The 13,567-nt window shown below is 39.9% G+C and overlaps 1 protein-coding gene across 1 annotated transcript; it reads left to right on the top strand.

Annotated features, from left to right (window-relative positions):
• The first annotated feature begins 459 nt into the window (after positions 1–459).
• Positions 460–1,203, top strand: LOC138898872 (uncharacterized). Its single transcript, XM_070184978.1, has one exon. It carries the CDS (start codon positions 460–462, stop codon positions 1,201–1,203), a length of 744 nt encoding a protein of 247 aa, XP_070041079.1.
• The last annotated feature ends 12,364 nt before the right edge of the window (positions 1,204–13,567 follow it).

Genomic DNA, 13,567 nt, shown 5'->3' with positions numbered 1-13,567 from the left:
TTAGAGCCGCACTTGGTTAACGATTGTATGTCGGTCTTACTTCAGCCAGACATGGATATTTCTCATATTCATGCATACGCTCAGGGTGTAGAGGAGCATAAGCAGAAGTAGAGAGCCGATCGTGAGCATGAAAGGGACCAGAATAAGAGAGCGAGGTCTTCAGGTCATTCTGGTAAGTTTCGAGGCGGTCAGAGACAACAATACCCGAGGCATCCAGCCTAGCCATCAGCTAGTACACCCCCTCAGTTGGGCGGTAAGAGATATGATCGCTCCTCATATTCAGGGCCTGGTCAGAATTCCAGGGCCTCTAGTTCTCAGTATAGGGGTGAGTCAAGTCAGATAAAGCCACCCTTGCCATGATGTGCCTAGTGTGGTAAGCAGTATGCCGGGCAGTGTCGTATGGGGTTGGGTGTTTGTTATACTTGTGGTTATCCGGGCCATATTATGAGGGATTGTCCGATGAGAGGTGATGCAATCATAGCTCAGCCAACGGGATCTGTAGCTGGTTCGTCATCATCAGTACACCCCTCTGTGCAAGGTTCACAAGAACCAATGGGTCATGGTAGAGGCGGAGCACCTAGCTCGAGCGGTCCGCAGAACCGCATTTATGAATTAGCAGGACTACAGGATCATGAGTCATCGCCTGATATTGTTACAGGTATATTAACAGTCTCTTCATATGATGTATATGCAGTGATTGACCCAGGTTCCATCTTATCATATGTTACTCTGTTGGTTGCTAGTAAGTGTAGAATAAAACCTAAATTGGTTAAACCTTTTGCGTTGTCTACACCTGTTGGGGACTCAGTGATAGCTAAGCGAGTATATAAAGGTTGTATAATAGTAGTTCATACTCGATCTATAGTAGCAGGCGTAATTAAGTTAGATATGGTAGAATTTGATGTTATAATGGGTATGGATTGGTTGGCTTCTTGTCATGCCAACGTTGATTGTAGATTAAAGATGGTCCGATTTCAATTTACAGGGGAACCTATTTTGGAGTGGAAAGGTAATACGGTGTCACCGAGAGGTAAATTTATTTCCTATCTCAAGGCAAGGAAGATGATCAGAAAGGGCTATATTTATCACTTAGTTCGGGTTCAGGATATGAAAGTAGAGTCACCAACCATTCAGTCCATCCCTATGGTTAATGAGTTTCTCGATGTTTTTCACGATGAGCTTCCGGGTCTTCCTCCAGAGTGAGAAATTGAGTTTGCTATTGACCTACTACCAGATACGCACCCAATATCTATTCCTCCCTATATAATGGCCCCCGAAGAGCTGAAAGAGTTGAAGGAACAACTAAAGGACTTACTTGAAAAAGGATTTATCAGACCTAGTACATCACTGTGGGGAACACCGGTGTTATTTGTGAGGAAGAAAGATGGTTCCTTACCGATGTGTATTGATTATACACAGTTAAATAAGGTGACGATCAAGAATAAGTACCCGCACCCGATGATTGATGGTTTATTTGATCAGCTGCAATGTGCCAAGTGTTTCTCAAAAATAGACTTGAGGTCCGGGTACTATCATGTAAGGGTTAAGGAGAAAGATATTTTGAAGACAGCATTCAGGACCAGATACAGGCACTTTGAGTTTTGTGTTATGTTGTTTGGTTTGACCAATGCCCCAACAGTATTCATGGATTTAATTAACTGTGTTCAGACCCTTTTTAGATATGTTCATAATTATATTTATTGACGATATATTGGTATATTCTCGTTCAGAGGCTGAGCATGTAGATCATTTGCGTATTATGCTTAGAGTTCTACAAAAAGGGAAGTTGTATGCAAAATTCTCTAAATGTGAATTCTAGTTGAACTCTGTAGCTTTCCTTGGGCATATCATTTCGGGTGAAGGTATCCGGGTTGATACACAAAATATTGAGGTAGTAAAGACTTGGCCTAGACCCATGACACCGACGGAGGTTTGTAGCTTTCACGGTTTGGTAGGTTATTACATGGGATTTGTAGAGGGATTTTCTTCCCTATCAGCACCTTTGACGAAGCTGACTCAGAAGGGAGAAAAGTTTCAATGGACTGATGCTTACGAATAGAGTTTTCAGGCATTGAAGGACAGATTAACTTCAACACCGGTTCTAACGCTCCCAGAAGGGACCGATGGTTATTTTTATCTATTGTGATGCTTCATGCATTGGATTGGGTTGTGTACTGATGCAGAATGGTAAGGTTGTAGCTTATGCTTCTAGACAACTAAGAAAGCATGAGAAGAATTACCCGACCCACAATTTAGAATTAGCCACAGTGATTCATGCACTAAAGATGTGGAGGCACTACTTGTATGGCATTCATGTTGATATCTATACGGATCGTAGGAGCCTCCAGTATATCTTCAAGCAAAAGGAATTGAATTTACTTCAAAGGAGATGGTTGGAGCTACTTAAAGATTATTACGTTGATATTTTATACCATCCGGGGAAGGAGAACGTAGTAGCCGATGCCCTCAGCCATAGATCTATAGGTAGCCTGTCATATTTATAGCCAGAGAAGAGGGGAATAGCTCATGAGATTCATCAGCTAGCCAGTCTTGGAGTTCGATTATTGGATTCAGGTGATACTGGAATTACTATTCAGGACACGACAACATCCTCTTTAGTAACTGAAGTGAATGAATGCCAGTACGAAGATCCGGTGTTAGTTCATTATAGGGATACGACCCCTCAGAAAGAGAAGACACAATTTGAGATTACAGAAGATAGGGTCCTCAGATATCGAGGATGATTATGTGTCCCTAATGTTGCAGGGCTGCGTCGGCAGGTTATGGGAGAAACTCATTATTCTCGTTATTCTATCCATCCAGGAGCGACAAAGATATATCATGATATCAAGGAAGTATATTGGTGGGACGAAATGAAAAGGATATAGCAGAGTTTATTGTTCAGTGCCCTAACTATCAGCAGGTCAAGATTGAGCATCAAAAACCCGGTGGGTTATTGCAGGCTATGGAGATTCCGACTTGGAAATGGAACGCAATCAATATAGATTTCATCATAGGATTTCCTCGTACCCAGCGTAAGTTCGATTTTATATGGGTGATTGTTGATAGGCTTACAAAATCAGCCCATTTTCTGCCCGTTAGGACTACATATTCCGCAGAGAATTATGCAAGGCTTTATATTAGAGAGATAGTACGACTGCACGGTGTCCCTGTATCTATTATCTCGGATAGTGGAGCTCAATTTACAGTTAACTTCTGGAGGTCCTTCCAAAAAGGATTGGGGACTCAGGTAAGTCTTAGTACAATATTTCATCCCCAGATAGACGGACAGGCTGAGCGTACTATTCAGACACTTGAGGATATGTTACGGGCTTGTGTGATAGACTTCAGGGGTAGCTGGGATGATCATCTGCCGCTTATTGAGTTCGCATATAATAATAGCTACCATTCAAGTATTCAAATGGCTCCATACGAAGCTCTTTATGGACGGAAGTGTAGGTCGCGTATAGGGTGGTTCAATGTTAGGGAAACTACGTTAGTAGGACCAGAATTGGTACAACAGGCAATCGAGAAAATTAAGCTTATACAGGAAAGGCTATTAGCAGCTCAAAGTCGTTAGAAGTCTTATGCGGATAATTGACGGTGAGACTTGGAGTTTTAGGTTAACGACTAGGTATTCCTAAAGGTTTGACCAATGAAAGGTGTTATGAGGTTCGGTAAGAAAGGAAAACTTAGCCCTCGGTACATTGGACCATATAGGATCATACGCAAGGTAGGACAAGTAGCATATGAGTTAGACTTCCCTTCGGACTTGGAGTTTATACATACAGTCTTTCATGTGTCTATGCTCCGTAAATGTATCAGAGATCCTTCCAGAATCATGTAAGTTGACGACGTTCAGGTCAAAGAGAAACTATCATATGAAGAAGCTCCCATTGCTATATTAGACAGACAGGTTCGGAGATTGCGAACTAAAGACGTAGCTTCGCTGAAAGTACTTTGGAGGAACAACAATGTGGAAGAAATGACTTGGGAGGCCAAAGAAGACATAAAGTCTAGATATCCTCACTTATTTTCTCTTCCAGAGAAGGGTCCGACTGAGACATTACAACCATAAGGTACATGTATGGATTCTTGTGTTAGTTATTGTCATTGGTCGTGTTAGGCCATTGTCGTTATTGATGATTATGGTCCTATGTGGCGTAAAATTATTGAGTTTCTACAGGAAGAGTTGGTAGTAGTATTGTTATAAAAGCGACTCTGCCAAAGTTTATATAGATCCTGGGGAGTTAGACATTCGAGGACGAATATTTCTAAGGGGGAAATATGTTATATCCCGCATTTCGTACGTAAACGTTTTGTCATAAGTTAATCGACGTAGACTCGGGGATGATATTATCTTGATGTTATATGCATTTACGCTACTTATAACAAGCGATAAGTAAGTGCCGTGAAGGATAAAGGGTAAAGGAATCAAAGAAAATGAGTTTCGTTGAAGCTTATCAATTTGGGATAAAATACGAGCCATAATACCCGGTATTTATGGACTAGTGCCATACAAGGTACCCCATGACCACAATAGTAGGGTACGTAAAGTGTATTAAAAGTGAGTAGTATTTTAAGTAATTTGAGATAATTCTTAATTATGAGTATTATTGGTTAATGGGGGAAATTAATAAACTTGGGATAAGCTTAACCCCTCCCCAACGTTGCAACACCCCCATTTCCCAATTTATGACTATTAAAAGAGACTTAAAGGTGTCACACTTGGAAACGTTATGTGACACCAAGCTTAATTATGTGGGGCCTACCTAAAAGTAAGGATAACATTTATAATCTCTTAAGAAAGGATTTCAAGGAATGTAACGTTCTTTCTAAGAGTTTCAGCCAAGATTCCTTACACAGTAATGTTATTTCTTATCTCTTAAGAAAGAGTTCAACAAAGATGATTTTCCAAATAGCAACGTTATTGCTAAGTTCTTAAGTAAAAGTTTCAGCCAATATTATCTTTGCATAACAACGTTATTGCTTCGAGTATTTCATACGAATTGTTCTCTATTTCGATCTCGTTGGTATGTGTTTCATCGCGATTGGCGTGTGTTAGAAGGATTGGCTAGAGGATCGGCTCAGGTATGTTAAGGCCATCCCTTCTTTATTTTTGGCATGATCCAAATGATACAAATAAAATGAGCAAAATACGCAATTTTCATAAACGACTCAATTTATAGGAGTATTAGAGGTGCCTATGTTCTTGAATTCCCATGTATCTTATTATCACATCTTCTGTTCATGGGTCTCAGAAAATACGTAGTTGACAAAGTTTGTCCGAAAGGTATATTGATTATATTAACATATTTTTATGCATTTCATTCATTTATACATGCACATTGATCCATGACCAGATAACGTTATATACGCGTATATATATATATATATATATATATATATATGTACTTATATGTATATGGGATATGTAAAAAGGTTACGACGTTAAATACGCACCACCACCTGATCAGTTGGTAAATGTGGATGATTTTGCCCACAGTGGCCGAGATGATATGATGGGATGCCCTCATAGGCTTGATGATATTATGTACACCTATACCTATGCATGACACGACATTTATATGCACGTCCAGGACATTATAAATATTTCAGGATTTACAAAGTGATTTAGACTTACAGTCGGAATTATTTATTCCATGTTTCATCTATGTTTGTTATGTACTGATTTTATCCCTTACATACTAGTACATTATTTGTACAAATGCCCTATTTCTTGGGGCCTGTGTTTCATGCCCGCAAGTGCAGGTAGACAAGCTGACAGTCCCCCTTCTTAGGATCCTTGATCAGCGAGAGTTGGTGCGCTCCATTTGATCCGGAGTTGCTTTGGATTTTGGTACGATAGGTTTGTTTACATATATGGGTATGACTGGGCCCAGTCCCGTCCTTGTACAATTGTATATTTTGTTAGAGGTCTGTAGATACTCATGTATAGTTGGGTAGTATGTTGCCTTGTCGGCTTCCAGTTTTGGATATGTAGTTGTCTACAACAGCCTTGTCGGCTCGCCCTACGTATCTCGCACATATATGTACATATGTCTTTTGGGAAGATTTCCCTCATGTATATTATTCTCGTAATTCAGCAGATGTTATTCATGTTTACATCTTATATGAATGCTCAAGGGTATTCGACAGGTAGGACTCGGGCACCCATCGCGGCCCATCTGTTTGGGTTGTGACACGTACAAAGTAAACTCCTAGCATTCTTTTAACACAACAATTCCGTGATGATGTTGACTTTCTTCATAAATTAGTGAACGAGTTATGGCCCCTATTAACTCTGCCACACCATCTTTGGACCATCCATGGGCAACTTTCATCTTCCCCCACACGACACACCACCCAGTGGAATAATAACCTAATACATGATAATCACGACCTTACTTTGCCCTATACTCCTAAAAATACATTCTTGTAGCCACTCCTTGACCCAGTAATGATTCGACATAATAGAGTATATCCTTGTGGAAACCTCACAACTTTTCTTGCTCTTCCTGAATCTCTACTTTTAAGAGACAATACGAAACATGATCTTCAAATTTCTATCATTGACCTTTAATGCAACATTCGTGCAATATTTTGAACACGTCTGCCCACACTTGGATTTTGAAATATGACAAGCAAATCGCATTTTCTTATATGTGAAAGCTTATGCACATACGCATATAGAGTGACTAAGGGCATTCACCTTCACCCACATCTTTCTCTTATATGTTCACCCCCGTTAGACATCCTTTCTAATAACTTAAGTCGCGTTATAACCTTGGGTTAACACCTTTAATCCTCCCTCTACCAAAACCTATTTCCATCGTATATCATCATTACCGTACTATTTAAACTTACCGCGGTTGAAGGTACAAACATATAAGGAACTACCATCCCATGATCAAGCATACATGGCACGAAACTCTATTGTCACACACATTCACACACATCATGAAATAAAGGGAAAAAGGGGTTCACGGACTTACTTGTTGTCCCTTGGCTATTGGGGCAGTGCCTTAGCTGATGGCCCTTGACTCCGCACCCGAAACATTCATCAATGACACGTTGGCACACCCCCAAATGACGCCTCCTACACTTGGGACATGGGGGCCTCTACTGCAGCTGATAATCCCTACTTGACTGGACCTGCTGATTAGACCCCTTGTTGCCTTGGTTACTATGGCCCCACCACTACTGATCAGGACCTGATGGTAGTGCTCTAGCTGAAGACTGAGCAACTGACTGCATGGGTCTGAATGACACTCTCCTATGTAATGCCTTTCTACCATTACACCTAGTGTAGGAGCTACTAAGATTGCCCGCGGATCGAGTCTTTTTGTTATTATCTTGCTCCGTCTTTCTTTTTAACTTTCGATACTCCGTAGCTTGAGCAAACACCACCATTCTTCCATAATTCATATCAGAATTCAAGGCAGCCGTAGCGGCCTCATTAATAACCAAGGGGCTAAGGCCTTGTAAAAAATGGCGCAGTCTAGCCTCCATAGTGGGCAACATATAAATAGCATACTTGTACAGGTGCGCGAACCTCATATGATACTCCCACTCGCTCATGCTACTTTGGTTCATGCTCTCAAACTCAACGGAATGGGCCTCCTTAGTCTTGGCAGGCAAGAAATGGTCAATGAAAGCATCGGTAAACTCACTCCATCTCGCCGGAGGACTTCCCTCCTCACGGGACTCCTACCATAGTTCAAACCAAGAATATGCCACCTTTTTCAGGCGGTAGGAGGCAAACTCCACTGCCTCCGTCTCAGTAACATGCATAACTTGGAGAGTCTTGCGCATCTTATCAATGAAGTCCTGTGGGTCCTCCTTGGGGTTAGCACCCGCGAACACCGGAGGATCTTACTGGAGAAACCTGTTCACTTTGGAACTAGTGGAATCCCCTTGCAGACTAGAAGAAGTAGGTGCAACATTCGATCTCTGGGCCTGGGAAGCCACTATCTGAGCCAACATTTGTATGGCTCCCCTAAGATCCCCATCTTAACACTGGAATCGGAAGATGGGGGTGGAACTGGAATATTAGTTTGAGGGACCGTTGCACCCTCGGTAGGTGTAGGGACAGGTTCAGTCTGATTAATTGTAGTAGAATCAGGCAGTGTAGTAATTGGGGAAATATCCTCACCCCTCGGGTGCTCACCCGCATCATCAAATATAGAATCAACTGCCACTCCTGGGGTGACATTGGCTCTTTGGCCAGTTCTTGCCTTCCTCTTAGGTTCCATTTACTGAAAGTTAGAGGAAAGCATGAGTTAAAGGAGGAACAATCTTACAATCAACCTTATCGTACGATCAAGAACATGAAAGAAGGGTGTTATTCTTAAATGCCCAAGTAGCATCCTAATTATAGATGTGGTCTGCAACACATCGATAAGAAGGACTCTACTAGCTAGACACGGCTCCAAGACATCCTAGGACACTTTAAAACCTTAGGCTCTGATACCAAGTTTGTCATGCTCCGAACATAGGGAGCGCGACCGACGCTCCACCGAGTAAACCCATTCAAGAAAGCTCGTTAGATACTTTCTACCCAAACTCACTTTTGAATAAAGATAATACATATTTTCGTCAATTATACAATAAAGAGATCATGTGTACAATACCAATTTATTACCATTAGTTACTTCATTTTAAAGTCCTCAAAATATTACATTGCACATCCAAAGTTTAGAAGTGGAACATGTGATACACTTACAACATCATTAGTTTGACCTTCCCAATACCAACGTACAACCCACACCATGTCTATGGAGCCTCTAACGGGTACAAAATAGTACAAGGATAATGCGGGAAACAAGGCCTCAACTATACCTCGAACACAATACATGAGAAAACAAAAGGTACATGACCTCGGTATGAAATGGGGCTCACCAAGAAGCTGAGAGGAGGGTATACTGATGTCACTGATCGATGCCGCCTGATATGGAACCACCTGCATCCATTAAAAGATGCAGCGCCCCTGGAAAAAGGGACGTGAGTACATGTGGAATAGTACGCGTATGAAAGGCAGACAGAACAACATATGAAAATACGGTAACTCAAATAAGAGGCATTTAACGTTCATCAATAGACTACGAAACGTCCCATAAAATTAAATATCAAGCCTTATTATACTTGCATCATTCTAAACTTCTTTTAAGATCAACTGAGCCATATGAACCATACGTGGAATACATAGTATAATTTAATTGAAACAACATGTACAAACAAGGCCAACGAAAGTGGCACCTATTGTCTGCATTAATAATGGTCTCACTAGACCGTCCATATCCCTCTCTTATTTTACGCCCATACATTTCATAGACCGTCCTTAGTGTTCACATATCATATTATATACCTATGCGTTTCATAGATCGTCCATGGTGTTTATTCATATCGTACACCTATACATTTCATAAACAATACACCTATGCGTTCATAGACTGTCCATAAGATTCCATATACAATGCACTTATGCATTTCATAGACCGTCCACAGGATATCATATCACAATATACCTATGTGTTTCATAGACCGTCCACAGGGTTCATTACACAATATACCTATGTGTTTTATAGACCATCCATAGGATTCATAACACAATACACCTAGGCATTCATAGACTGTCCATAGGATTCCATATAAAATGCACCTATGCGTTTCATAGATCGTCCACAAGATTTCATATCAAAATATACCTATGCGTTTCATAGACCGTTGAGAGGGTTCATAACACAATATACCTATGCGTTTCATAGACCGTCCATAGGGTTTCCATAACATATCACTATGCACATAATCATATATAAACTCAAGTGACATGACTAACACTACTTTTAAGGTCGTAAGTTCCCGGATCATTGGAACACTTCATGTTCATGCTCATCATGGAGAAACATAGTTCTTTACATTAACACATGCATGGCAAATCATTAGTAGATTTCAACGGTCCAATTTCCTTTCTTATGGTTCATCATCATTAAGCATAAGACGTCTCTTTTACACCTCATTATATACCTCTTTGTCATCTTGGGTCACTAGCTAAATTTATGATTCTTGTTTTGGCAACGGCCACAGTTCACGTTCATACTACCACTTACTTGTACTAGTCAAGGTTGATCATAGGACACTAATGACATTATTATATAAAGGACTTTCAGCTCATTTCAAAGTCTTTTACGCATCTTTTCATTTCATTGGCACTAATGGCCACAAATGTAATATCATTCTTGGCACGTCAGCCGTATTTAATATTTCATGTTAACCCTTTCACTTTCACACTTTATCATGGATTATCAATAACAAAGCATCTCTAAATTAGGACTTTTAGTTCACATATGAGCAAATAAGATATCTTAGGCACATTGAGCTTTCTTCAACAATTTAGCATGATAGCTAGCAATTGAGACATAATTGAATTCATAATATTTCGACACGTGGTCACATTTAAATACAATCTTGGAGGATAAGACAATAGGATAAGAGCATTCGGAACACATTTTGAACATATATCTTTCGACACATAGTTTGTTCGGAATAGTCAAGCTTATAAATAACAACTCGGAACATGAGATATAAGAGCTTGAGCCAATCATAATTACAACTTACGAGGACATCATAGATTCGATTCTACAAGAGGAGTTTAGCCAACATACCTTGCTTCGAGCCTTTTAATTTACTACAACGTTCTGGAAATCTTAGACACTTCGATCTATTTAGAGATATAGAAACATTGAACACAAATTAGGAAGGATTTCATAGTTCCAGCTCACTTGAGCATTTTATCAAACACTAGGTGTGCAAATTACACTACAAGGTTCATCCACAAGATTTCCTTCACACCACAACTAATTCAACACCAAAACCACCCAAGATTGTTCAACAACTTCCCCACAATCCCTACTAGCTCATGCATGTGATAAATAACAATTTCCATACCTAAATATCATACTCCCAAATTACCCATCTCATACCCAAACTCGAAATTGAAGACTAGGGTTTGAATCTTACCTCTTAGATGAAGATCTTATGGTTGGCTTCCTTGATTCTTGAAGATTGGGACAAGAATAGATGATTAGAATATTATGTTTCCTCTTTCTCTCTCTAAAATGCTCTTACCTCTCTCCAAAATTACCAGATGGATTCCCCAAAGGCTATTTATCAAAATGGGGTGGGGTATAAAAATCAGAAAAATGAAGCTCCGAAATACAAATTTGCGGTCGCATAGTGACCGCAGAATGGATATGCGGTTCGCAAACCCACCTCGGCACCTCGAAACCTTAAATTCCTTTACAAAATTTTATGGGGCCTTACAGGAACCCTCTCTAATGACCTCCCTAGTACGAGCACAGCTCAGAGTTCATTTGAGGCTCATGTGAACTCTGACGCACTAGGATTTGGGTTTTCTGGCTGTTTTCTTTGCTGGTGATATTCGAGCTGTTTCTGACACTTAGCCTTCTCTTCTATTTGTTTGTTGAATCTGCAAACTGGTGAGTGTCGTGACTTTTGCAATTCTATCATCTTTTGCTTGTTTTCAGTACTTCACAAATCCATGTTGTTCGAACTAATATGACTCCAGTATTGTGTTGTAATCATTGGCAGTTTTACCTGCATTATAGCTATTATGCAGTTCTGAATTTCCTAGTATCTCAACCTGTCTAATTCTTTAAACTCCTACATGTTCAGCTTGAATGAGTTTGTATCTTTAAATTTGCTTTGTTGTTTTGCTATTTATTATGAGTTTTTCTCGTGCCTTGTTTTAGAGTCACGCATTGAGATTCTTAGGGAATCATCTCTTACCCAGAATTGCCTTAATAAACTCCTATTGATAACTCCTTTATGTGATCTCTATTTTTATATCTGCTTACATGAACCATAATTGTTGGCGCAATGTTTAACCAGACATGTGGATTTAAGAATTGTAATGTGGTGTTTAGCAAACTTCTTGCTTTTTAATACTACCTAGGTTCCCAGTTGAATCCTAATACACTTGTTTTTCTGTATTGTGCCTGGTTGATTGATTAAGTTCTGAAATCTGTCTGCTCTACTTGACTTGTTGACTGGTTGACTTGTTTTTCCGTTACTTTCACCACAATACCCTGCCTTAGATGACATGCCTCTAGGGATAAAGCATTATAAAAATAATTTCAATTATCAATTGTTAGAAATCCTTCCTATAGGATACTGTCACCTGCCTAAGAAACATGTTTATAAAATTAGTGTCGTAAACCCTGAGTTTTCGAAAAGCCTTACTGCCTCATCGCGCGAACAATGTAGATGTCATGACTATAGGTTTGTAATACCTTCAATCTGCAAATTTGTTAGTTTAAAGCCGCAATGTTGCCTGTACAAAGTTGGATATCAGAATCACATAGAAACTATGCCTATAGGACTTCATGACTCTAATGCGTTTGAAATTGTCTACTGCCTAACTACCCGCGTGCATTTGTTGGTTATGTGTGGAGGTTAACTTGAGCCTTTAATTGTACTTATGTGTAGTCCTACATGTTTTTGAATGTGCGCTAGTTTTATCATTTTGAGCATCCTAAGTGAAGTCTAGAACCACCCAAATATAGGTTCAAAGCCTCCTGGACCATAGGTATGGGACGGACAGTGCACGCATATGGTACAGCATAGAATTGAATTAGAGCGCCTTTAGGTAAACAACTTTAACATAGTAATTGGGTAGCAAGAGATGATAGTCTGTGCCCGCTGAATAATATGAGCAACCCCTAGCTCAAAGGAGTTGCAAAGTATTATATTTGTTGCACGAGGTGATCCTTTAGGCTTAAAAACTTAGGACCTCCCCATTTCTTTATGTATTTGTTATTTACACTTAGTCATTTAACATAGATCAATGTAGTTGTATCTCTGTAGTCATTATGATTTGTGTCGATTCTCACGTGCCCTAATAAGACTATTCGACTTCTAAATTTCCCTTTATTTATCTGATCACCTAATCTAATTACGTAATCCATATATTTTAAAATTCGGCCGGGACCCACAGTTGTGGACTACCTATTCTTTGGTGACACGGACTAGTCAAACAGAGTTACTTGCAAATAGGAGCCCTAACGCACCTCAAAATCATTAGGTGGTGACTCTTCTCTTTTAATACCCATTTAAAAGAGTTGTCACAAGTCGAAACCCAGTTTCGCGAGAAAACAGGGCGCGGCAAAAGGTGTCATGTCAAACTTATACATCTTTTGAGGAGCATCCATTTCAAACTTCTGGGAGAACTTTCTGGTAACCACAATTCCTGTATCCACATCATTTTCAATTGTCGGCTATTTTTTCTTCAAATAGTTTTCAAATCCCAGGGAGGGGATGTTCAGCAACAACCAAGTTCTTCAGTATCAAACTCCAACTCAAAATCTCTCACATAGGTTTTCACCACTTTTCCATCAAACTGAAAGTTGGCATAAAACTCAACCACTGTAGGTACACACACATAGGGAAAGGATTTGACAGACATGTGTGTCCATCTCTGCATGTCAAGCTTCTCTACCAACTGTGCCATATCCTTTTCATTAGTGTTGGCAAGTATCTTCCCATTCAA

This window comes from Nicotiana tomentosiformis, chromosome 9 (genome assembly GCF_000390325.3).
Source record: "Nicotiana tomentosiformis chromosome 9, ASM39032v3, whole genome shotgun sequence".
NCBI classification, from domain to species: domain Eukaryota; kingdom Viridiplantae; phylum Streptophyta; class Magnoliopsida; order Solanales; family Solanaceae; genus Nicotiana; species Nicotiana tomentosiformis.
The sequence above is the reverse complement of the archived record's forward strand: the minus strand, read 5'-3'. Positions and strand labels throughout refer to the sequence as shown.